This window comes from Sciurus vulgaris (genome assembly GCF_902686455.1).
Source record: "Sciurus vulgaris genome assembly, chromosome: 11".
NCBI classification, from domain to species: domain Eukaryota; kingdom Metazoa; phylum Chordata; class Mammalia; order Rodentia; family Sciuridae; genus Sciurus; species Sciurus vulgaris.
Window position 1 is genome coordinate 105,598,074 of NC_136472.1, and position 25,830 is coordinate 105,623,903.

The following is a 25,830-nucleotide window of genomic DNA, read 5'->3' on the forward strand; positions in this document are numbered from 1 at the left end:
GTTAAGCACTGTACGAAAATTCAAATAAGCCCATATCAAAGTTAGTGTCCAGAGGCTACTTGAAGACCTCTCAAAACAGAAACTGAATGACAAAAAAAGAAAGTCACTCTATGATTGAGGAGAGAACATGCCAGGAAAATAAAAACTGGAGAAAATTTCCTGTGAGAAAATTTTGGCAACTCAGGAAATGGAACAAAGGTCAGTATGATCAGTGAGTAGTGAGCAAGGAAGAGAGGGGTGGGTAATGAGCCTTAGTTTAAGTAGACACAACCAGAACTGAAAGGCCATGTGACCCCTAGCAATCTCCTATGAAAAGCACCTGTAACCAGGATGTCTTTGTAGATGGAGTTTAAAAAGGACTTGCTAGTATGTTAGATATGAAGAACATAAGAAAAAGTGGAATCTCAGAACACAGCTGAATGTTCGGCATGTTAAGAGACGGGTGGCAGTAGTGTTTATGGAGGAAAGAGCAAATATGAGAGAGGAAAGTGAGTTTTCCTATTAGCCCATTTTCAATTTAAGATAACTATTGTATCCAAGTAGATGTGCATGAGTGGAGTTCCAAGGAGAAGTCAAAACTGTTCATCAAGATCCACATCGTGTGCAATCATAGAAATGAAAAGACATACCCCATTGTGTACAGTGAATCAAAATGCAGTCTGTAAAAAAAAAAAAAAAAAAAAGATTTGAAAAATCACTACTATGTAGTATTTCTAAAACTCTGGGACTAGGTGGGGCACCAGGGAGATGGTATATTTGGAGAAGAGGAAGGTAACCAAAAACAGTCTGTGGATGATGAGAAGTTCTAAATATGGTTTTAGAAAAGGAAGGAAGAAAAGAAAAATTACCATGGCATCACAGAACCCAAGAGAAGGGTGAATGGCTTTAGAGTGTAAGCAAAACGTGGGACCCATCATAACAGGCAGCACTGCTTTCCAGCAACCTTGTCTGCTCAGGTCTCATTCATCTTTTTAACCTTAGTACTTATGGTCATATTTAGCACAGGAGAGTGACAACAAAAATCTTGAAGATTCTAAAGTTCAGACAAGAAGTCTAGGTTGACAGATTATATAGATATAGGAATTTCCAGAACTGAAGTCATGGGATTGGGAGAGTGAGGTCACCCAAGATTGGTAGAATGGAAGGAGAACCAAGGGCAGACAGAACCTAGCTCCTTACAGCATTTAGGAGACCATGGTAAAAACAGAAAAGGACCATTAATGGAGACAGGGGTGGGCCAGGGAGCATGGTTATGGGGGTGGTGATTTCCAGATCTTTATGAACAGTTCTGACTTCTCCTGGGAACTGTAATCATGTACATCCACTTGCCTACACTGCTACAAAGAAATGAAGGGTCCAGTAGTAGATAGCAAAGAACAGGAGCACGAGGTGCACAGAGAGGAATTTGGTTGTAGAGATGAAGAGACAGGAAAGTGGTAAAGTAGGTGTGGACTTTTCTCTCAGGAAGCCTTTCAGGAGGTTGGGAGGGTGCAGGATCTCAGGAAATCTTCAAGTTTGTGGGAAGGAGTCAGTGGAATCAGAGATTTAAAATGCAGGTGGCTCTTGGTGGGAATGTAAAACAATGCAGCCACCAGGGAAAACAATATTGTAGTTCCTCAAGAAAATATAATCCAGGAATCCCATTTCTGGGTGTAGATCCAAAAGAATAAAAAGCAGAATTTTGAAGAGATATTCGTATGGTGATATTCACTGCAGCATTATTTATAATAACCAAAAGATGGAAATGACCAAATGTCTATGGGAGATAATCTCTTTCACCAGAGATTGATGAAAGAGATCTGTCTTGCTCTGAGGCTGGAGAAAAGAGAGCAAAGCAGAGACTGAGGAGGATAAGTTTGCAGATATTAGAGGAAAAACTGAGGCAGCACTCTTTCTATAAACCTCAGTATTTGAATTGCCACTAGAGGTCTCAGCAAGAGTGAAGGAGGTGGGCAGGAGTCACTCCATTCCCAGTTATCCATGATGGTGTTTGAGGAAGACCAGAGAGCACTTCCACAGAAGAGTCAATCTTGTGCTTGCCTTCCCTTCTCCTACTGGACATTTTCATCTAAGTGTCTGATGTGTTGTTATAGTCAGTCATTGAATAATGGGTCTCATTTCACAAATCAATATAAAATCTTGTATTTGAGAATATTCAGATTTATATGAAACTCAGTATCCAAATCGGTGCTTCTGTTGTTGTTTGGTTGTTGTTGTTCTGGTTACATAGTATCAATAAAATCATGATTTCCAAAGACAGGTTGTTTTGAAAACTGGTTTATTTGTTGACAGGTCACCTGCAATCTCAGGATGGTTTTAAGTAATCTAATCTAGAAATATAAAGAAAGAAGATTAGAAACTTTTATTTTAGATTTGAATCACTTACAACAGGTGAGAGATGCTTTCCATCTTTCTACATTGTCAGAGCACTTGTGATATACAAAAAGCCCCCAAGATATCTGCAGTGCAGTATCATGGCACAGTGGCCTCTGCTGCCCACCTGATTACTAATGCCAACGAGAACAGGAGCAGAACAGATGTACCCAAACCTCACCTGGCATTTAATTTATCCTAGTGCATACATATATTAATATTGCTTTTGCTTATCAAATTTTATGCACTTCCATATATGCAGTTTTGAATTTTTAAATGAGCAGTGCTGGGCAGTGACATTTTTAATTAAGGAAGCTTTACAGGCATTTTGTTGTTGTTGTTTTAATCATAAATATTTCAATATGTATTTCTAAAATCTAGGAACTCATTAGGAACTCATTTTTTAAACCTAACAGTACCCTTATCATATCTAAAGAATTAATAATCCCTTAATATCATCACATGCCCATTAAGCATTTAAAGTTCCTCATTTTTTTTCATAATTTAAATGAGGATCCAGATAAGCTCTACACATGCAATCGGTTGATGTGTCCTGTAAATGTCTGTCAGTCTTTAGGTTCCCATTCCATCTCTCTTCTTCTTTCTTTTGCTCTTCTTCTTCCTCCTGCTCTTCTTTTCTTTCTTCTTTAGTTTTTCCCCATTCTCTTTCTTTTTTATCAAAATTAAAAATTAAGCAATGGGCTAGAAACTGTGCTAGGTCTTTGTATTCGTTTGCTGGGTCTGCCATAAAAAATATCACAAAATGCATAGCTTTAACAACAAAATATGTATGTACTTTCTGGAGCATCAATAGAGCTTATTTACAGTTAAGAAGAAGACCAAATATATCACCTTTCTACCTCCTAAACTGGAAGCCACTTTAAGGCAGAAATTGGTAACAGTCATATACGGTTTGCTAATTATATAATATATTCACCATTCCACAAATGTATCTTAGGTGTCTGTATGTGGCAGACACTGTACTGGACACTACAGAAAAGGAGAACAAGTATGAATCCTCCCTCAAAGACGTCCTCTGAGGGAGGAGAATGTGTCAACAGACAGCAGAGCACAGTGTACCCAAGCAAGGTACAGGGAAAGGCCGCGTCCTCACTTCCCTCAAATATTCCATGGATAAGCTCAGGGGTGTAACCTCTAGCTGTCACTTGGGCACAAAGCACAGAATGTACCCTGGTTTGAATTTAGAAACTACTAAATTAAAAATTAGACTCATAAGGAAGTTGAATATTCAGAATAACAGCAGAAAAGAGCCAGTGTTGGGAAATGATTTTTCAGAATCTAATATCCTTTCTCTTTCATTAAATCCCAGACAACTGTGCTGTGGAGCTGATTGTGCAGCATTTGAAATAGTCCAACTTTATGTCCACTGGGAAATCATCTTTGGATGGCATAGGTAATACTGAAAACATATATTAGCTTTTGAAATAAAAAATGGTAAGAGAGGTAACCTTGTAGCTATTAGTGTTTAAAGGTTTCCACTTAACAGTTTCAAGTTAAAAGCTACCTGGCAGGATCTTAATCTCTAAGTGAAATAACTAAGGGACTAAATAATCATTAACAATATAATATTTAGTTTTAGCAAATTAGTAAATAATACGAAAGAAAATGAGTAAACAACAATCATATAAAAAGGCAAATGACTATCAAGAGAATAAGGAATTGCAGTCCAGATGTCCCTTAGTGTGCTTTAAATAAAGATAGAAAGTCTTGTCTCTCTTAATAAAATGTCATGGACATATCAGGGCAAAAAAAAAAAATGTGTACAAAAGTAGGAATTCTGTTGATGTTTCATGAGGAATGGAAGCAAATATTCTCTAAGTCCTAAAATTTAGCAATCTCCCTACTTCCTGAAGCCAGGAAGTAGGAGGCATTCATAGGACAATGTTTGGAGTCACAGTATGAAGTAAATCTGCATTGATAAAAATACGTGACTATCAGTGGAGGCTCCTTTCCATGCTGGCTCATGGAGACCTATTAATCTTGCAAATATTTGACACTGATGACCAAGTAGATGTGAAGATAACAAGACAAGCAAAAGAGTGATGAATTAATCATTTTCTGTGGGTTAGAGCTTATGGTTTGATACGCACATAATTAAAAAGTACAGACATCACTACAGGAATGTTCCCTTCTCCATCTCACAATTTTTCTCATCTATTAGGTCATTTCCAAAAATTTATAAACACAGCTTTGTCCTTTTTCTTTCACAGCTTGATCTTTATCACCTTTTTAAAATGCCCTCTTTGGACTCTCCGTCTTCCATCATTGGCTGCCCATTTCTCTGTTCTCCTCCACACAAAACTTCTTCCGAAATTTGGCTACTCACCATCTACAATTTCCTCCTCCAATTTTCTGCTACAACTCTCTAGTTAAGCTGTTGCCACCATCACGCTCTAGCATTGCTTTTGCAAGGTCAAGGATACTCTCTGTGCTGCAGAATCCCTTGGTCACAGCTCAACCTTCAGCCCATATGATGACTGGCAGCATTTGATACAGCCGATTGTATTCAACTTCTCAGAAACACTTCCTTCTTCTAAGGTTTTCTTTAATTTCTTTCTTTAGTGTTCTGTAGTTCTCATTGTAGAGGTCTTTCACCTCTTTTGTGAGATTGATTCCCAAGTATTTTATTTTTTTCGAGGTTATTGTGAATGGGGTAGTTTTCCTAATTATTCTTTCCAAAGATTCATCACTTATGTATAAAAATGCATTAGATTTATGTGCATTGATCTTATATCCCGCTACTTTACTGAATTCACTTATGAGTTCTAAAAGTTTTCTGGTGGAATTTCCTGGTTCCTTTAAGTTTATAATCATATCATCAGCAAATAGGGATAGTTTGAGTTCTTTTCCTATTCATCTCCCATGTTCTTGGATAGGAAGAAATAATATTGTCAAAATGGCCATACTACCTAAAGTAGTATGCAATTCCAATTAAAATCCCAATGACGTACCTCACAGAAATAGAGCAAGCAATTATGAAATTCATCTGGAAGAATAAGAAACCCAGATATCTAAAGCAATCCTTAGCAGGAAGAGTGAAACAGGGGGTATCGCACTACCAGATCTTCAACTCTACTACAAAGCAATAGTAACAAAAATGGCATGGTATTGGTACCAAAATAGAAAGGTAGATCAATGGTACAGAATAGAGGACACAGACACAAACCCAAATAAATACAATTTTCTCATACTAGACAAAGGGGCCAAAAATATGCAATGGAGAAAAGATAGCCTCTTCAACAAATGGTGCTTGGAGAATTGGAAATCCATATGCAATAGAACGAAACTAAACCCATATCTCTCACCATGCATGAAACTAAACTCAAAATGGATTAAGGACCTCAGAATCAAACCAGAGACCCTGCATCTTACAGAAGAAAAAGTAGGTCCAGATCTTCAACATGTCGGCTTAGAACCAGACTTCCTCAACAGGACTCCCATAGCACAAGAAATAAAAGCAAGAATCAATAACTGGGATAGATTCAAACTAAAAAGCTTTCTCTCAGCAAAGGAAACTATCAGCAATGCGAAGAAAGAGCCTACAGAGTGGGAGAAAATCTTTGCCATTCATACTTCAGATAGAGCACTAATCTCCAGAATCTATAAAGAACTCAAAAAACTCTACTCCAAGAATTCAAATAATCCAGTGGACAAATGGGCTAAGGAAATGAATAGACACTTCACAGAAGAAGATCTACAAGCAATCAACAAATATATGGAAAAATGTTCAACATCTCTAGTAATAAGAGAAATGCAAATTAAAACCACCCTAAGATTCCATCTCACCCCAATTAGAATGGCAATTATCAAGAATACAGACAACAACAGGTGTTGGCGAGGATGTGGGGAGAAAGGTACACTCATACATTGCTGGTGGGGCTGCAAATTAGTGCAGCCACTCTGGAAAGCAGTATGGAGATTCCTTAGAAAACTTGGAATGGAACCACCATTTGACCCAGCTATCCCACTCCTTGGCCTATACCCAAGGGACTTAAAATCAGCATACTACAGAGATACAGCCACATCAATGTTCATAGCTGCTCAATTCACAATAGCCAGATTGTGGAACTAACCTAGATGTCCTTCAATTGATGAATGGATAAAGAAACTGTGGTATATATATACAATGGAATATTACTCAGCCATAAAGAATGATAAAATTATGACATTTGCAGGCAAATGGATGAAATTGGAGAATATCATGCTAAGTGAGATAAGCCAATCTCAGAAAACCAAAGGTCGAATGATATCGCTAAGAAGTGAATGAGGACACATAATGGGGGGAGGGAGGGGTTAATGTTAGGGTTAGAGATAGGGTTAGGGAGGGAGTAAGAATGGAGGAAGGAAGTACTGTATAGAGGGTAAAGAGGGGTGGGAGGGGTGGGGGAAGGGAAAAAATAACAGAATGAATCAAACAACATTACCCTATGTAAATCTATGATTACACAAATGGTATGCCTTTACTCCATGTACAAACAGAGAAACAACATGTATCCCATTTGTTTACAATAAAAAAAAATAATAAAAAATAAAGAAAGAAAGAAAGAAAGAAAGAAACACTTCCTTCGCTCGGAATTCATGACAACATATTTGCTCCCTGCTTTGCTAGTTTATCATCTTCTCCAAGCCAGGGGCTTGACTGTTGGAGCTCTTCAATTTCTATACATGTTCACTAGTGGGAACAATGGTTTAAAATACCATATATGTTGACAACTGCCTTTAGAAATTCTGGGCTCCTTTATTTTACATCTACTCAGCAACACTATGAGGATGTCTAAAAGCTATCTCAAAGTTAATATGAATCTTCCTGCCACCCTCAGGTTTAGACTACCCAAAATCTTTCCCATCATATTCAGAATCATCCCTTCTTCCACTTGTTCAAGTCCAAAGTCTCAGAATTCATTTCTATTTCCTCAAATTTCAAGGATTCCCCCCCTTTACTTTTCTCATATGTAAACGGACCTACCAAATGTCACAGATTCCTTTGAGGAAGAACCTGACGCCACAAATGCCACAAGTCTTCCTCCCAGCCTTCCCCAAAGGGAATGTGGCCACTCACCAGGGTGAATGTGTTCTATTCATTGGAAATACCCAAACTTTTCTGGGATTACTGAAGACTGGCTCCAAGTTGACACTCATTCCTGGGAACACAAAATACCATTGTGGTCTACCAGACCAGAGGGGGATTTATAGAAGTCAGGTGATGAATGGAATTTTGGCCTAAGTCTCACAGTGGGTCCACAAATTTACCCTGTAATTATTTTCCTAGTACCTTAAGACTTAATTGGAGCTGACATTCTCAACAATCCCCAGATGAAGGTCTGAATAATCTAACATAATGACTAAAACCATGGGCTCTTAGAGCTAGCTTGCCTTGACTCAAGTCCTAGATGTGACAATAATGGTGTAACCTTGGGAAAACTAATTAACTTTGCTGCATTCAGTATTCTAATCTTTAAAATGGAATAAAAATATCACTTAAGGATGGTACAAGGGTTAAATAAGTCACTGTCAAATGCTTAGAACAGTATCTGTACACAGTAAATGCTATATGAATTGTGGGTTAAGTACATAAAATCTTAATCCCTTTTTTTATCTCATACTGTCCATCTAATCAGTCAGGAAATCCCTTTGTCTTTACTTTCAAAACATATGTAAAATCTGACTTTATACCCCTTTCACAGTTATCACCATAGAGTGAGCTACACAGTCTCTGACCTGATTATTGCAGTAGCCCCTTAACTGACCAGGTCCTCCAATGACTTCTGGGATGATATTTGAGTTCTCTCCTCCATATTCACTCCAACTGTCTACTACTGGCTATTCTTCAGATACTCTAGGCTCACTCTCACCTTTGAAAGCAACTGTCTTTGTACTGACTATTCCTTCTATTAAGGTGCTCTTGCCTCTAATATGTTCATGACTCAACCTTCCTTAATGTTTTGCTCAAATGCCACCTTCTTAATAAAAAGATCCTGACCCACTTCTGCTTAAACTTCAATTGTACCCCCATACAAACTCCCAATATCCCTTTTTCTGCTCTATTTTAATAGCATTTGTCAATTTCCAAAAAGTGTAGAATCTATTCCATTTACTAAATCCCACCAAGGATCATGAAAATATCCCAAAGTATTAATGTTCCACTAGAAGAAAAGGCTGTGGATGCCCAAGTCACTGCTTGGAGCAGAATTGTCCAGGAGAACCTCTTGACCAGCACAAATGCATTGGCCTTTGCAGAAGCAAGGACTGATCATTTGCCAGAAAGTACATTGCCAGTTAAAAGGAGCACAGGTTACTGCTTCCACCTGGCTTTGCCAACACTCAAGTGCATCTTCCACTGCTCAGCTATTATCTCAAAGGCGAGTATAGTCATACATAGGGAAAAGAAGGTAACAATAGCATCCATAGTACCCAGCAACCAGAGAGAGGGTAAAAATAAGCAAGATATTCAAAACAGGCAGCTTATTGTGAACAAGAGCTGCTGGAGAGGAGAGATAACAACTTTAGACTTTAAATGAGATACAAAATAAAAATAACAATAGCACTCAAAGAAATTCAGTTCCAATATTGGGGGTGGGAGGACAGGCTCTCAAATTCAAAGAGGGAGTTTTTTTTCTTTCCTTACAAAAAAAATTACCGATTTCAAAGATGAATTGAAGGGGCTGTTAGTCTCTGTTGGGTATTGAATGTGTGCCTGTAAGATCAAGCAAAAGATCTATCAACACAGGAAGCAAAAACACAAAGGGATGAAAATGATGAGAGAAATATTTTAAAAGACTGGGAAGACAGATGCAGAGACCAAACCTGTGAATAATAGGACTTTCAGAGGGGAAAAAGACGCCGATGTAGGAATGTGTTAATTAAGGAAATAATAGAAGAAACTTTCCCTGGCTTGAAGAAAGATTCAATTCTGAAAATTTAAAGTGTCCATTGAGTTCCAGGTAGAATATATGAGGGGAAATGTTTTAAAATCAAAAACCACTTAGACATATCCTGGCAGAGTTCCTAAATTCAAGTATAAAAATATTTTCAGGTTGTTCAACATAAATGATGTTACATACAAAGGAAAAACTAACACAAACAAGATTGACACAAAAGACAGAAGAATTATCCTCACAGGAACTCAAGACTCCAACCTCAAATCCCACCTCCAACTGACAGCACCACAGTTCACCTGTTCAGGCAAAAGATAGGCATGCACAAAAATGGAAAGATTCAGGGCTTATGTCATCCCCATATGCCATCTAAGATCATACTTCAGGGAGGACTCTGAGACAGCAAAAGCAGAGAGAGTCCCCAGTGGGACACAAAGTGGTAAGGAAACAACTTTGAAAATGAGAGTCAGAATTTGTACTATAAGTACCAAATAATGATTATACAAATAAAGGAAACATTCCACAAGGGAAAGGTTACAAATGCCTAAAAACACTAAATTATCTGACAAAATCTTAGAAAGGGCAGAGGAAGTGAATAGAGGATGGAAGTAAGAGTTTCCTTAAGGTTTTCTCTGAGATAAGCATAGGGAAATGAAAGCATTATACAAGTGGAAGACAGCAGTGAGGAAAACCATCACTTTGATGGAGAGCTAGAGTTCATACCTTGTTTTCATATTAAAAGCAGAGAAGTAAGTGGTCCCATAAGAAAGAACAGAATGGGGTCAATAGAAGAATGGTAAAATGTGATGTATTCTCTATACTTAATAAGAAATACGGAGAGAATTTATAGTACTTGATCAATGCACCAACATTAAGGGAAAAATGAGAAAAACAACATAAAATAAAATGTATGCATGAGGTAAGATGAAAGATATAAAACCAAAGATATCCCCTATTCTATTAAACGTGAAAGATTTTAAAGTTGGACATTAAAATCAAATGTATCTTGTCTTCCAAGCACACTTAAAGCAAAGTGCTTTCTTAATATTGAAAAAAAGAGAATAGGCAAACAGATAAGTAGAAAATGTCTCTTTCTAAAAGGAAAAGGACAGATGATGAGGAAATCAGTAGGACCATAGTTACTAGCCAAAACAGCATTGGAAATTAAGAGCATTCAGCAGGACAAAGAGGAAAGTTATAAAACACAAGAACACCATTTACCAAGGAGGTGTTAACAGTCATAAATCTGTATTCACCAAATATTCGAAAAGCTAGACATATGTAGCAAAACCTGTAAGAAGTCTTTTCAAAACTTAAGGCACAAACCTTGATTTTTATAGTGGGTTGTTTGGATAATGGCTTTCATAATATCGCTCTCCTATTTTGATTTATGCCCGTGTTCAGTATAGTTGGCCAGGTTTGTTTTGATACAGACCCTCAGGTGCAATTAGACTTAGGAGGAGAATGCCTTTTTAGAATAAGTCTAGTTGTAAGGGTTCCCACCTCGTCTGCCTGTCTTGAAAGTTGGTGATCTCCTCACTACACTCTACCACCTCTACGGGCCCAGATGGATCCCAGCAAGAGGAGCACAGGTCCCACAGAAGCTGGGAGTGGCACAGAGGATGCCTGAGGACCGTGCTGAGGGGATGTTCGGCTGATGCAGTATGGTCCAGGCTGGTCCTTCCAAGACAAACCAAAATGGAGAAGGTCTAGGTTATGCAGAGAGGGCTTCTGACCCCCACGTGGCATTCTCCTTGCCTCATGTTTTGTACTACAGGAGTAAGAGAGATGGGAGTCCTGAAGAGAGACCTAGAGGAACTCTGTCTCATCCCTGGACCACTCCCCAGATTCAACCCTAGAACTTGGCAAACACTTATCTCTCTTTAGTTCTTCAAGAACAACATGTTTTCAACATGCAATATGTACACCACCCTGTTCTGAGTTGCTTTTTCTCTTGCACTTTTCCAACATTTCCCTCAGTCTGAGAGTGTACCAAATTCTAAGACTCATATTTGGCATCAAGTGCTACAAATTTGGGGATCATCAGGCAGTAGTCTGTGAGCAGTGCTGATCCATGACATAATTTCATCAGGCTGAGGCAAAAATTATAGGTGCAGTGAAGCGAGGGCTTTTGCTTGTTTTTGTTGTTGTTGTTTTTTTTTTTTTTTTTTTTTTTTTTGTTTGTTTGGTTTGGTTTGGTTTGGTTTGGTTTGGTTTGGTGTTTTTGGTACTGGAGATTGAACCCAGAGCCACATCCCCCAGCCCTTTTTATTTTGAGACAGGTTCTTGCTAAGTTGCTTAGGGTCTCACTAAATTGCTATGGCTGGCATCACATCTGCAATCCTCCCACACCAGCCTCCTGAGTCACTGGGATTCCAGGTGTGCACCACCACTCCTGGCTTAGAGTGAGGTTTTATGAAGTTTAATCTATCCATCTTTAAAATCATTCTTTATGTTGACATAACAACCTTCCTTTTTTTTTTAGCTTTAAAGTAGTATTTCTTTTATGACATTTTATGATAAGATTTTTTTATGTTTGGAAAAATTAAAAGTTGACAACTCTATGACCCCCAGAGAAATTAAGGTCTGAACGGTCATGTGATGTATCACTCTGTCAACTCAAACATATGGAATCCTGTGTTCCCTATAGTTTCCTTTTTGTGGCTCTAAGGACTATTCATACTAAAAAGACATAATGCAGTATTTCTGCAGTTACCTCTTTCTATTTGCAAATACATCTTGGCTGGCAATACAAATGGTCTAGTTATTCAAGGAGCCAGATTTACTATGGAGGAATAGGGGCTTCACTGTGTAGAGTCCCACCCTAGGCGACTGGAAAAAGGTGCTGATTTTGCAACGCATTGCTGAGCCTGATACTTCCTAACCCTTTTTAAATCCCTGATGAGGTCTGTGGGCACACTGCCAATTCTTGAATAAGCCTGAATTCTTGATCCTCCACATACTCTACTGAGAAAGCTCACCATAATCCCATGTCATTCCAAAGGAAAGATTCTCAGATACACATTTAGCAATCATTACAAATATGAAAAATTTGACCTGAATCTGTCTTCAAAATTCAAAGGAAGAAAAGGAAAATTGGAGGTTATGATTTTGCCAATACCACGCCAAAGAGAGTTTCATCTTCATGCTTTTATCCTCCAGGTTTTTTTTTTTTTTTTTTTTTTTTTTTTTTAATGATTTCTAATGTTATCCCTGTCGTTTAGCAATTAAAATTTTAGGGGGTTTACTTTAAACCCAAGCTGAATTTGGAAGTTTGGCTCAACTGAGGTGGCCTAGTTAAGACTGGCAATTCATTTCTTTCCACCACAGGAAAAGCATGGGATAGGGAACTTGGATCTGTCTGATAGCAAAAATCTGAGTTTGAATCTTAACTGAAAGTGGTTTAGTAGTTGTGTTACTTTCAGTAGGTGTGTTAACCCCTCTAAGCCTCAATTTCATTATTTGTAAAATAGGTATTATAAGACCAACAGCATGTAGTTGTTATGTAGCCGATATAAAGTACTCAAAAAATGATAGTCTTATTTTCAAAAACAAATCCAAGGAGACATCAAATTTTAATTTCAGATAAACTTATGATGTCTTTCTGCTTTTAATATTAAAACAAATTTTAAATATTACATATTTTAAATATTTAAATATTTTATATTTTATATTTAAAATATTAAAACAAAACAATTGGAAGAACTTTGGGAAGGTAATCTTCTTCTCAAGTTGGTGAAGAATTGCACAAATGATTCTAGACTAAAAAGTGTCTTTTGCCTACTCAAATGCCAACTATCCACCTTGTCAAACAAGATCCCTAAGTTCCAATTTCACACCACTGTTGCTTTAACCAAACAGTCTCCAGAGCCTGGTGCTCCAGTGCTGAGTCATTATTGACTCAGAGGTCTATAATTACCACTACTTGAATCACTTGGAGTTTTCTTTAGTGGTTCCCTATCTTTCTCTAGAAGTTTCAATTAAGCCTGACCCTACAAAGGGAGTGATATCTGACAAGTTCTCTTCCCACATTAATGGGACTGCTAAGACTCTATGACGTACATGATACATTTATAAGAAAGAACAGTCTAAAAATAATTGTAATGTATTCTCATTCAATTCACTAAATAACTGCTATAACTTGAAGACAGCAAGCAACAGTCATCAGTTTTCTCTAAGAGCTTAGGGAATGTCAGTAAGAAATTGAAGTGTTCTAAATAAGGATACCACTCTAATTCCTTACAAGGTAAATTAGAAAGCATACTTTTTATCAAAAATATTTTTTAAAAAGATACAAGTAGATGACATTCAAAATCTAAATCTCATTTGGTAGGAACGATTTAACAATAACACTCAGGAAGATAGGTGCCATGTCAAAAGCCACTGAACTGTGAATGTCAGTACATGAAATACTTTCAGTAAGAGATTTACTGAAGAAATCGGGAGTAAGAAATTATGGACATAATGCAGAAGTAGTCAACACAGAATCAACCATGCTAACAATAATGTACAGTAGCAAGGATAAGCCAAAAGTCCTTTATATTTGCTTTTGTATTATTGTTTGCTGTAGATTTATCTTTCTAGCTTTATTATCTGACCAAGAGAGAAAGATACTCAATAACACCCTAAAGGTCACAAAGAACTCAGGGGAATGAAATTTTGCTGAAGATAATCTACACAATATGGTATCTCTGTAAGAGTATAAGGTGTGACCTGGACCACCAGCTAGTAGGGAGGCCAGTCACATAGTTCATGGCTCTGCAACCTGTTAGCATCCCTGCTGTAGGTAGCCCAGGAAGAAGAGCCATTGCAGCACTCCTACTCACTCTAATTACTCCCCTTCCCTGCCCACACATCCCACCCCTCTGGAGCCATGATGATTAAAGGATTGAGGGCAATAGGCCTTATAAAAGAAGCATTTTCAAATCTGGGGAACAAGTCCAAAAGGAAGCTTATGAATCAATGAAAAGGTGAATGAGCTGAAACACATGCTGTGAGTGATCAAATAAAAAGAATTTGCAAAGAAATCTTATCAAGGGACTAGAGTATTTCTGATTCTTAGGAGGGAGAGGAAATGCAAAAAATAAAAATAAAAAATAATGTAATTTATGCAAGATTCTCTTTAATCTTTTGAATTTTAAAGAAGTGACAGATCTACTTCAAATCTTTCGCCCAGAAACAGACAAAAATCATAAAAGTAAAATAGTGGAACAAATTCTCAGTGTTGAAAATGAGCCATGTTGCCAACACCCTACCAGTTGGAAAACTGATCTGAATCTATAGAAGTGGAATAAGATCAAAAGATCTCACTGAAAGCCAACTCAGTTTAACTGCCCAGGAAGTGGCACATCACGGCAAGACCTTAAGCAACTTTTGACAAATTTAACCAACAGTCCCTACTAATGAGGGATGAGAGCAGAAAGGGAGGCAGCAGCAGATGGACAGATACACAGATTCTCCGAAGCTACTGGGGCAGGGCGGCAAAAGCAAGCCATCAGAAAACTTTGCAGCAATTTAGCTGCCTGACCTGGTTTTTAGTAGCAGCAGGGGTTATGCTGACATCAGGAGCGCTTTCCTAAAGTGAGAAGAGAGGCAGGCCCCGCAATCTCACTTTGAAAGGGCAAGAAAGACCACGAGAAAAATGAAACCACTCCTCAGAGAAGCTTTTTTTCCATTGGAATTAACTATGGTATATATTGGAGCAGGGCTGTCGTGAAATTCTGCTGGTTCCAAGAATTTTCACTCATCCAAAATTTTACCCATATGGCCACTGTTATATTAAAGTACTCCCAAATTAAAATGATAATCATCTCTACAATGAAAGGACAGTTCTTCCATTTTAGTAAATAAGAGTGCTGGTGGAGATCTCCCAGAAAACTATCCTGATTTCATTACACATGGTGTAGAAACCAGGCTCAGCAGAAAGCCAGATACAAAAATTCTGGCCTCTGGTGCAATCATTTCAGCAAAACACAATTTCTGTGGCAAATTTGTAGATTCTTCCCTTTCCTTCCCAACCCATGTGTGACCCCAGCTCTCACCATACCCTATCCAGGTTGCCAAATGTTCAAATGTATATTATCCAACAACATCCAGAATCCAAGTATTTTTGAGAACTCACACACAAATACAACACACTAGAGTGGAATCGTTTCTGTATCATTAAATGTCAAAATATAATGGAATCACATTAATTTTTAAGGGGAATAGCCATGACTCAAGAGTTCTATCACTCAGTGAAGTGTCCTTTCCATACAAAGATAACAGAAAGATCTTATTGAATATGCATATTCTCAGAAAGTGTACAACCCATATATTCTCAGAAAAATAATTCCATATTGGTCTCTATGGCAAAGAGGGGATGCAAATAGACAAGTCATAAATGGAAACACAGTATTACAAAAGGTCAGGTAAACAAATTAAAATGCAAAATCAAATCTAAATAATTTGCCAAATAAGGTTATAAAGCAAGATGCAAATGTTATTCTTAGAAGAAAATATATTTTAAAATAATAATATTTTGAATGTTGAGAATTATCTAGGAATAACTCCCACAGCATACCAATAAAAACCTAAGAATTAGAAATAAGTGTTCTTTCCAATCAATTATTCATCTTAATAAGTGGTAGCCATTAAGTATTAAATTTGAGAACATTAGAACCTAAAGATTACAAAGAAATCATTAGCTGGGTGCACCTATAATCCTAGTAACTCAAGAAAAGGAGGAGGATCACAAGTTGAAGGCCAGTTTCCGCAACCTAGCAAGACCTTGTCTCAAAATAAAATGTAACAATGTAGCTCAGTGGTAGACGCCCCTGAATTCAATCACCAGTACCAAAATAAATGAATAAAATCATTAGCAAAACAATATATTGGCTTTCATCCACAAAAATTACTGAAAGAAATAAAATTAAACAAAGAATAAAAGACCACCTATCAAGATAAAAAATAAAACATAAACATTATGAAAATAAATATAAAGGGAATAATTTCATCTATTAAAAGAAAGACTAATGGGTCAAAAAGCAAAATCCTACTATATACTATCTATAGGAGATATATATATATATGTGTGTGTATATATATACACACATATGTTTATAGTCAAAATGAGTCAAAAAGGTAAATAGTGAAATAAAGATATAATAAGCCAATGTTCACTGTAAAAAAATAATTTTTAGAACCATGGGTTACAATACAAACATCAAAGTAGAAATCCAGGGAAATGTTTTAAATATAAGCCATTTTATGAAATGATAGTTCACAATAAACATTGTAAACGTATGTGCCAAATAATAAACCATAATATAAATATATCTTAAAAACAAACTGCCATAGATATGAAAGATTGATGTCATTACAACATTGCTAAAAGATTAGATAAAAATAAATAATAAAATCATTTTAATAGCTTAATAAATGCCAAATTTAGATAGAGAATAATAAATTTGGGCTGCCATGGGATATTTAGGAAATCTAATTACATATATGTGGCAGCATAAGTCGCAATTTAAAAATGTTGAATTGGTAGAGACCACATCTTACCACAATGCAAAAAAAAAAAAAAAAAAAAAAAAAAAACTAGAAATAATCACAAAGAATCCACAAAGAATCTCCATTTCATTGGACATTAAGAAAGGAAGGAGGGCAGGCAAAAAGGAAGGAAAGGAAAGAAAGAAGGATGGGGGGGAAAGGAAAGCAGGCAGGAAGGAGGGAAGAATGAGAAGAGAAAGGGAGAGAAGGAAAGGAAGGTTTATTTAAGTAACTCTTGAATCAAGAGGAAATAAAAACTGCCATTGCAAATTACTTGGATATTAATTATAATAGAATATTCTATATGAAAACTTAGATATAATTCTAAATCTCAGAGAAAAATGTATCACCTTATTGGTTTCCTTACTTAACAGTTACCTTCTTTTATCACTTTTCTTCATTTATCCATCTTGATTACCTTGTCTATATTCTGTTTGGAATATGACAAGAAAAAAAGGAAAAGGCCAAAAAAAATGTACCTAAAGTAAGGTTCACAATACAGCAGGAATTTTTTAGCCTAGGAAAGAACTGATCATGTCAATCATTTCAGAAGGCTTCTTCATGGGTCTCCAGGTTAGGGATGAAATAAAATGAAGATTCATGATGCAAATAAAGATAATTAAAAAGTGATTACCCAAACAAGCTTCAGCCAATACATAACACCCCCCTTCCTAATGACTGACTGGCTTTGGAAGCAAATAGATTATTTCAACCTATGTAATAACAGGTAATAACTCTCATGGAGTACTACTCACTGTGTGCCATCATCCTCTGTTCTAGGCACTCCTCACAACATACTAAGATGCTAGCCTCTGTAAGTTAATTACTTAAAGTTCTTATTCTTTGTCTTCACCATTTCCAGTTTAGAATAACAAGTAACCCTTTTATAATCTCATAATCAAATAATCATCCAGAGAAGCAAGTCAGGGGATCCAACAATCCCTTGTTCCCAAACTTATACATCTCCTATTTTTCCAGTATTTCTACCATGTGTCTCTCAAAGTACCATTCCAGAACCATCCTGTCACATAAAACTACCAGAAAGAGCAACCTTATTAAAATTGCCTTCTTTAGGCAATCCAGCATCTCCTTTCCAACTGATGTACAATGAAATTTCTTCTGGTTATGACAGACAATGAGCTAGTGTGCTTAATGTATGTCTAAACATCAGGGTGTTTCTTTTTTAACTCTACACTTAGGGGAAGCAGAATCAAGTAAATAGAACCAATAAAGATTAAAAGCACCATCCAGTTCTGATGCACAGTTGAAGCTAACCAGGGAGCAGCTGCAATGGTGTTTTAAAATGAATCATATTTTAATATTTTATAGAAAATGACTAAAATTAAAAATTAGATGAGTCTAGCTTAGCAATCAAAAATCGTCCTATGAAGCCAATACAAATTCAGCCTGAGAGGTCATTGCAAATTCTTCCCGCTCTCTAAAGATAATTAACTTTTTTGAATAATGCTTAAAGGAAAATAGTCTTTCATCTCTAAGAGTCAGTGAATCTTTGGGGATCTTTCTTCTTCAAGAAGGAAATTCCTCTGAAACTATATAGTACAAGACTACAAAAAGACAGGAAAACTCTTAGGGAAATGAACAAACGAGGAATCAAAATGGATCGTTCATTTAAACTCACTTTCCCTTATTATGCCTGGGAAGAGCTATCATGATTTTTTATCAGTTAGAAATGAGGTGGGATGCTCCCAGCAGAAGATGAAAATCTTCATATACAGGTGCTCCACATGTGATACACTAGCACATCTGGTCACACAGTAGAGTGGATCTGGTAATAGGACCTGGATTAGCAAAGGGACACTCAGAGATAGGAAAGCAATACAGCTTACAGGAACAGTTGCTTTACCATCTTTCATTCTCCAGCACACATTCAATATCAGTAAAAATTTTTGTTAGTACAGCCACTCAACATATGACCTTAATTATTATTTCTAGGTTATTTCTGATGCTAGTAAACTACTTGTTATGTTACACTGCTGGTTATTATTTATTAAGCCTCTAATTGGGAAATGACTTATTTTTCACCTTTCCCAGAAGATTCATCCAATCTAGAAACTCTCTTCCCAGGTTGCTGCCAGCATTTCTTTTCCCATAGGGAGAATAGTAGGCGTGGGCACTGAGGCTCAGAGGCGAGTTGGAGTAGAATCTAAGTGCCATCAAATGTAAGAGGCACAATTGCTTTTATTTTTTAAGAAAAATAGATAGTAACCCTGGATTCTATGTAGACCAGGAAATCATACTCCTAAGATCCTACAATTCTTTTATAAAACATTTTATAAATGATTTTTTTGGTCTGTGAGATTAACTCTGGAAACAAGAAACCACAGGTATGGTACATAAAGTGACCATGAGATGATATTTCTCATCAATTTGAGTTATATCTGGTTGGTCTTCTACATCAGAAATGTAGTGTCTTTGTGGAACCTGTGATCTTATGGCTTTCCAGGAATATTTGCAAATATAACAGCTGGATTTATTAAATTTATGTGTTGGTACAAGAGGGCAAGAATACTATAAAAGATGCAATGTTCATAAGATCTTGTTAATAATATTTTGGTTGGAACTCTACTTCTGGCCATGAGGTAGTATTAAGTTCTCCAGTTACCTTCCTACTATAAACTAGAAAAAGTAAACTAAAGAAGTTTCAGATATTGAACAACAGATGATTTGTTGAACAACAGTATTGTGATCCAGAGGAGGGAAAAAGATAAGGTGAGTCCTATAATAACTTCAGGGTTTAACATGGAGGTTGTTTCTAGAGAACAGTGCAGAGAGGTTGAACCCAGGAAGAACCCAGAAGCATTGCTGAATTGAGGACGCAAAGGTTAGAGCTTGGAGAGATTGAGATGACCAAAATTCATAGGACAGAACTCTAGAAAAGAAGGAGCAACATAAAAAAATGGCACCAGAAATCTATAGAGGAGTCTGCTTGAGTTTTGGACTGAATACCAGTTTTCATGTGCATAGAATGAAACTCACAAGGCTGAGGAAAATCAACATCTGGGGAGTCTAAAGAATAATTACCAGAGAGCCATAAGGCAGGATAGTTCCCTGAACTCACCTAGGACTGGGGGAATCTTCCAAGTTCCCAACAGCCAGAACTGAGAGATGTTAATGAATTCACAGGACATTCAGTCAGTATCCTAGAAAGGACACATATTATAATGGGGACAAAATTAACTGCAGAAAAACACTACTCCAGACTTTTTCCATTAAAGAATTTAAAACCTCCTGATCTGACATGAAGGTCTTGATCTAAGCTTTAGTGGGGCACACTAAAACTAAGGTCAACACTCTTTAAAGAAATAGAGCAAAATCTAACACTCAACAATATAAATTCACTATGTTCATAATACTGGAATAAACATAAGAAGGAGCAGAAAAATGTAATTCATATTGAGTAGAAATATTCATTGATGGACATATACTCAGAAAGGACAGAAATGATGGAGCTAGCAGGCTATTATTATATTATCAATATGTTTAGGGTTATAAAGAAAAATATGAACATATGAATAGAGAGATGGAAGATATTGGTTCTTATTCAATAGAATTTCCAGAGATTAGAAACGAAAATGTTATTGGAAAATATTAACATCAGATTGGATGGTGCAGAAGGAAAGATTAGTGAATGTGACAGCATAGTAAACATATATTTAAAATGAAATAAAGAAAAAAAGATTTTAAAAAAGACCCTGAGTAGCCTGAGGGAAAATATCAAGCAATCTAACACGTATGTATTTGAAGAAATATGGACAATATATTACAAATTTGTTGAAACCATAAATACATATACTTTCTGTTTCAATTTTAAATTTATATTAAAGATAAATGACCATTTGAAACAAAAATAATGTGTTGGGGTTTATCCTATCTTTAGATATAAAATATAGAAAAACAATAACACAAAGAATAGTAGAAAATTAAAATGCATTATTATCTAATGTTTTAATTACACATGATGTGGCATAATATTATGTGAAGTTGGACTCTGTAGAGTTAAAAATGCATGTTGTAAATATTAGAGTAACTGCTAAAAATATATTATAAAAAACCAACTTCAGAAGAAGGAATCTTACCAGCTATAGGAAGGGATATTTCACAATGGTAAAGAGTTTAATTCAGCAAGAAGACAGAACAGTCTTGAACATGAATATATCCAGCAATGAAGATTCAAAACATGAAGTTAAAAAATGTACAGAATATGAAGAACAAATAGACAAATCTCTCATATCTAAATTTAAAAAATCTAACTCTACAAAGTGCTGGTGAGGATGTGAAGCAACAGTTATGCCTTGCTAGTGAGAATATAATAAAGTGCAAATACTTTTGGAAGAGAGTTTGACAGTTTCTTATAAGGTTAAACATACATCTACTATACACTTATCGTTCCTGGTAAACATAGACTTACTACCCTTAGATGATTACCCCTGTAGACATGAAAACCTGTATCCATTCAAAGATAGGTATATGAATGTTCATTGAGGTTTTATTCATAATAGTGGTAATGCCAACAATCCAAACATCCATTACCAAGTAAACAAACAGGTCATCAAGTTGCTGCAAATCCATACATTGAAAAATTCTTTATTCAGCAATAAAGAGATGAATTTCCAAAATATTATATAGAGTAAAATAAGACATGCACAAAAGAGTCCATCTGTTTATGTTGGAAGACAGTTCAGGCATTTCCTTCTGTTTGCTGAGCAGGCCCTGCCAGACGTACATTCTTAGTTGTCTGTATTTTTCCTTGATAATATGTACCACAGTTTATATTCTTAAGAGAATATATATTTTCTTATTATGAACCAACCATAAGATGCATTTTTGTTTGTCACTTATGCCCAACACCTGTCATAAGCCAAGGCACAAAGATGTTGCCCAGGAAATATTGGTCGACTAAAAGAATTAATTAAATGTTATTATGACACTAAAGTATCCCCTTGCTTTCTGTCTGCTATGGTTTATATAAAACTAAAATTTACAATAGTATTCTTTAACCTTTTACTATTATGTTACTTTTAAAATAAGAATCAGAAATGTTGACTTATGAGCAAATCCACTACGTTGGTGACAGTGATGAAGAAGAGAACAAGAGAAGAAATAATAAGTTTGATCAATTTAAAAAATCCTCACTATAGCTATTAGATCTCTATTATAAAAGATTATCAAGTGAATCCAGTTAGGTCAATATTATACCCCCAACTTCAACTATCCTATCTATCTGCAAAACTGAATTAAGGGCTGGGGTTGTGGTTCAGTGCTAAAGCACTTGCCTAGCATGTGTGAGACACTGGGTTCAATTCTCAGCACCACGTATAAATAAATTTTTTAAAACTCAATTAAGAATGCCATTGGAAATAACATTATATTATAATCATAAAATCCATTCAGTGTTTTCCCATCTATTTTATTTCCTACTGTTAATGTACTACAAGGTAATTTGTCTCTCATTGATAAGATGATAGTACATATATAGATTTATAATGAATACAGGGAGAAAAGGAATTGGTCTAATAAATACCACTTTAATTTTTCCCCTCCAGAATGCTATGCCACTACAGATTATTGATGTTGAAATTAAAATAAAAATCACAAACTAAGGCTCTCAGAAGTTACATGTTTCCTTGCCCAGTGCCACACAACAAAATTAAGGAAGAGCTGGGGTTATAATTCACATTGTATGACTCTTGGTTAAGTACTATTGAGTGAGTTTTAGTTGATCCCAAATCTTTTCTTCTCTCATTATAGAGATTCCTACATTTTCCTCCTTATAAACTAGGGTTGTACTTTCTGAAAATTTGGTGTAAGTCGTAACAGCCTGTTATGAAAATCAAATGCCTTATTCTTCTATATTGCTATTTGCTAGCTATTCCACCTATGTATGAAAGTTGAAATGTAAAAAACATACACACAAATGCTTGTGCCAAAAAAGAAGAAGAATTTTTTTTGTGCATGTATACAAACACTTTGCATCTTTTATTTCTTAAGTTTTTTCTGAAGCAAAAAAATATTGCCTCTAAAAATAAATAAAAATACTACAAACACTAAATACACATTAGCAGCTGAAATTTGCAAATAATGAAAAACATTGGTGACCCTCTCCTTAGTGGTACTAATAAGCACAGCTGGAACTGCACTTTTATGAGGCTGGATGAACAATATTCCTAAAGGTCACAGGATCTAGGCAAGGCTGAGCTCTTCTCAGACTAGGCTGCAGAAATATGGTAAAAGATTATTTTTTGGTAACAGGGATCAAACCCAGGACCTCACATATGCTAGGCAACTGCTCTAGCACTGAGCTATATCAGGACTTTTTGTTTTGTGACAGAGTCTCCCTAAGTGGCCCAGGCTGGTCTCAAATTTGCCATCCTCCTGCCTCAGCCTCCCAAGTAGCTGGGATTACAGCCATGCATCAACATCCCCTGGTGATGCTGGTTTGTCACCACAGAAACACAAACTCTGGGGACAGAATGGGGTCTATTAAGAGATGTATGACAAATTATTCAAATTTTGAGTCTCAGCTTCCTCATCTACAAAATAGGGATAATAAGAATACCTACCTCTTAGGAGTACTGTGAGTTTCAGTGAGTTAATACATATAAGGTACTTGGAGCACTTCCTGGGACCAAGTAATGTTCTTATTATTCTCACCAGAGCTAAGAGTTCCTCAGCTACAGATTCTCAGAGCTCTAGAAATAGTGAGACAGCCTAGAAATGGAAGAAATCTATGATAGTAGTAAAACTGTTAGCACTTGCTGCTCTGTTCCTTCCATCAAGACTATGACTCCATTTTTTCACATCTTCTTTCCTTTTATTGAAAAATATTTTAGAAAATGGCAGTTAATAAAGGGCATAAACAAATCAATAGGGATATACAAGTGGAAAACAGGCAATATAAAACTAAAAAATGCCACTGATTTCTTCAATTGGTTAAGAACACAAAATGTAACAGGCAGGTCTGTTTTAAACAAATTTAAAAGCTGGTATTTTTGTTTTCTGGGTTGCTTTTTTTTTTTTTTTTTTTTTTTTTTGGTAATTTTCCCCAAGTCAGATATATACACACCCACAAAAATGGTGTGTGAAGAAACCTGTCATACACATGAAATTGTACCCTGAATTCTTCAGGGAAAGTTGTTGAAACAGGAATTAACACAAAGTCAGCAACAGATTAACAATTTTTTTTAAAAAACTGAGTCTTCAAATGCTTCATGGCACAAAGCTATACTATAGAAAGTACTACTAGGTACAAAACAAAAAAGTCTTGTACAGCTTTTAGCAAGAATGCTTTTCCAAAGCAAGTCAAAACAACACAATTGGCAGACCAAGGAAGCTACAGCTAGACCTAAGAGCTACAACTTCTCATATCTCTGCTAGAAAATCCTATTTTTCCATAAGGGACTAAAATTTCAGGACAAAAAAAGGACATTTTAAACATTTCTTACTTTACCCATTTTAAGTTCTGTTTCTTCCCCCACCCATCCAGTAATTCAGCATGATCCAGCAGAAAGAGGGCTGCTTTTAGAATTGGCTATTTTATTTTTCTTTCTGTGGCAAGACTGTCATGGAGCCTGGATATTTCAGGCTCATATGCATCCATGACCAGTGTCCCGCTGTGGTCAAAAAACTTGGCAATGGACTTGGTGAATTCAGCTTACCGTTGCTGCTTTGTTCTCCCACTGATGAAGGTCAGCTTCAGGGTATATTTGTCATCAAACCTTTTGAGACTGGAGGACAGTTGCCAAATATCATCAGGATCCATCCCAGTAGGATCCTTCCTGTGAGCCACAAGAAAGATGCTCTTCCCCTTATATGAGGTATAAATTGTCAGAATCCCCATCATCACAAAATAGGATATAACACAAAGAACCAAAACGGGTTTGGACTCCGGAAAGGGGTGCATATAATCCCAAATCAAAGACACTATGGCAAAGAAACAGGAGATGGTACAGATGGTGAGGCGACCGTCAATTAGCCCAAAATTCTCCACATACTTGTACTTTTCCAGAAGTACCTTCTTGGCAGAATCATCCAAAGAGTTTTTCACAGCTGATCCATCCCATTTGTCAAATTTTACAGGCTTATCATCAATTTTCCACTTATCTAACAAACCCCTGCGGCCGCTGCCTGTCCCGCAGCTGGGGCCATCGCCAGTCCCACTACTACCTCCGCCACCAGCACTTCTCCCGCCCTGTGCAGCTGCCGCCGCCATCTCGTCTGCTTCAAGAAGAAGAATTATAAGTCAAAAAGCTAAAAGTTTTTTTGAACATACAACCTAAAGTAATAATAAGACAAAGTGATGTTTCTAAATCTAAAATCTTGCATCACTTAGGGACTTGCCAACTTGTTAAGTAGAGATCATTTCTGTTGTTGGTTTACAACTGGGCACCTTGTCATGAGGATTTCCCCAGGCAATTGGCACACTAGATCCAGGGAGCCACTAACATTCAGATATCCAACATAAAGTTCTGAAATAGAAGTGCAAAGTAAACTCAGAACCACAATTTAAGGGTTCTTTTCCAAACCAAGCTAGAGGATCCTCAGTCCCAGATACATTAAGAACTTCTTTTTGGAGATTTATCCTTCACAAAAGGGTGATGGGAAACAAGGAATGCATTTTAAAGAGAAGTGACCAAAGAGGCAGGATATGTGGCAGGGAGGAGCACAGGCCTGGGACTCGAGACACTCTGCCTATATTTTGGTTTCAACTCTGTTTCTTACTAGCTTCTGTCCTAAAGCAAGTTATTTAACCTCACCAGACTTCAGTGACCACAGCTACAAAATGAGGGTATTGATACTACCTACACTAAGCACAGAGTAGTTGTAAGGATTAAATTAATTGAAATTTGTAAAGTACTAGAGTACTATCTAGGACCACTAAGTACTATATAAGTGTTTGCTAAATAAGTAAAATGATTTCCCTAGCAGCATTTAGGGGACTTCTTTTCAGGAAGTTCTTTCTCTATAATTCCTAAAAGTGCTGTATGTAGGCCATTTACTCACTCATCAG

At 36.5% G+C, this 25,830-nt stretch overlaps 1 protein-coding gene across 1 annotated transcript; it reads right to left on the minus strand.

Moving 5' to 3' along the window:
* Window positions 1-22,776: 22,776 nt before the first annotated feature.
* LOC306639580 (signal peptidase complex subunit 2) lies at window positions 22,777-25,038 on the minus strand. The gene has a single exon (XM_079103276.1). It carries the CDS (start codon window positions 25,030-25,032, stop codon window positions 24,475-24,477), a length of 558 nt encoding a protein of 185 aa, XP_078959402.1. The 5' UTR covers window positions 25,033-25,038; the 3' UTR covers window positions 22,777-24,474.
* Window positions 25,039-25,830: the final 792 nt, after the last annotated feature.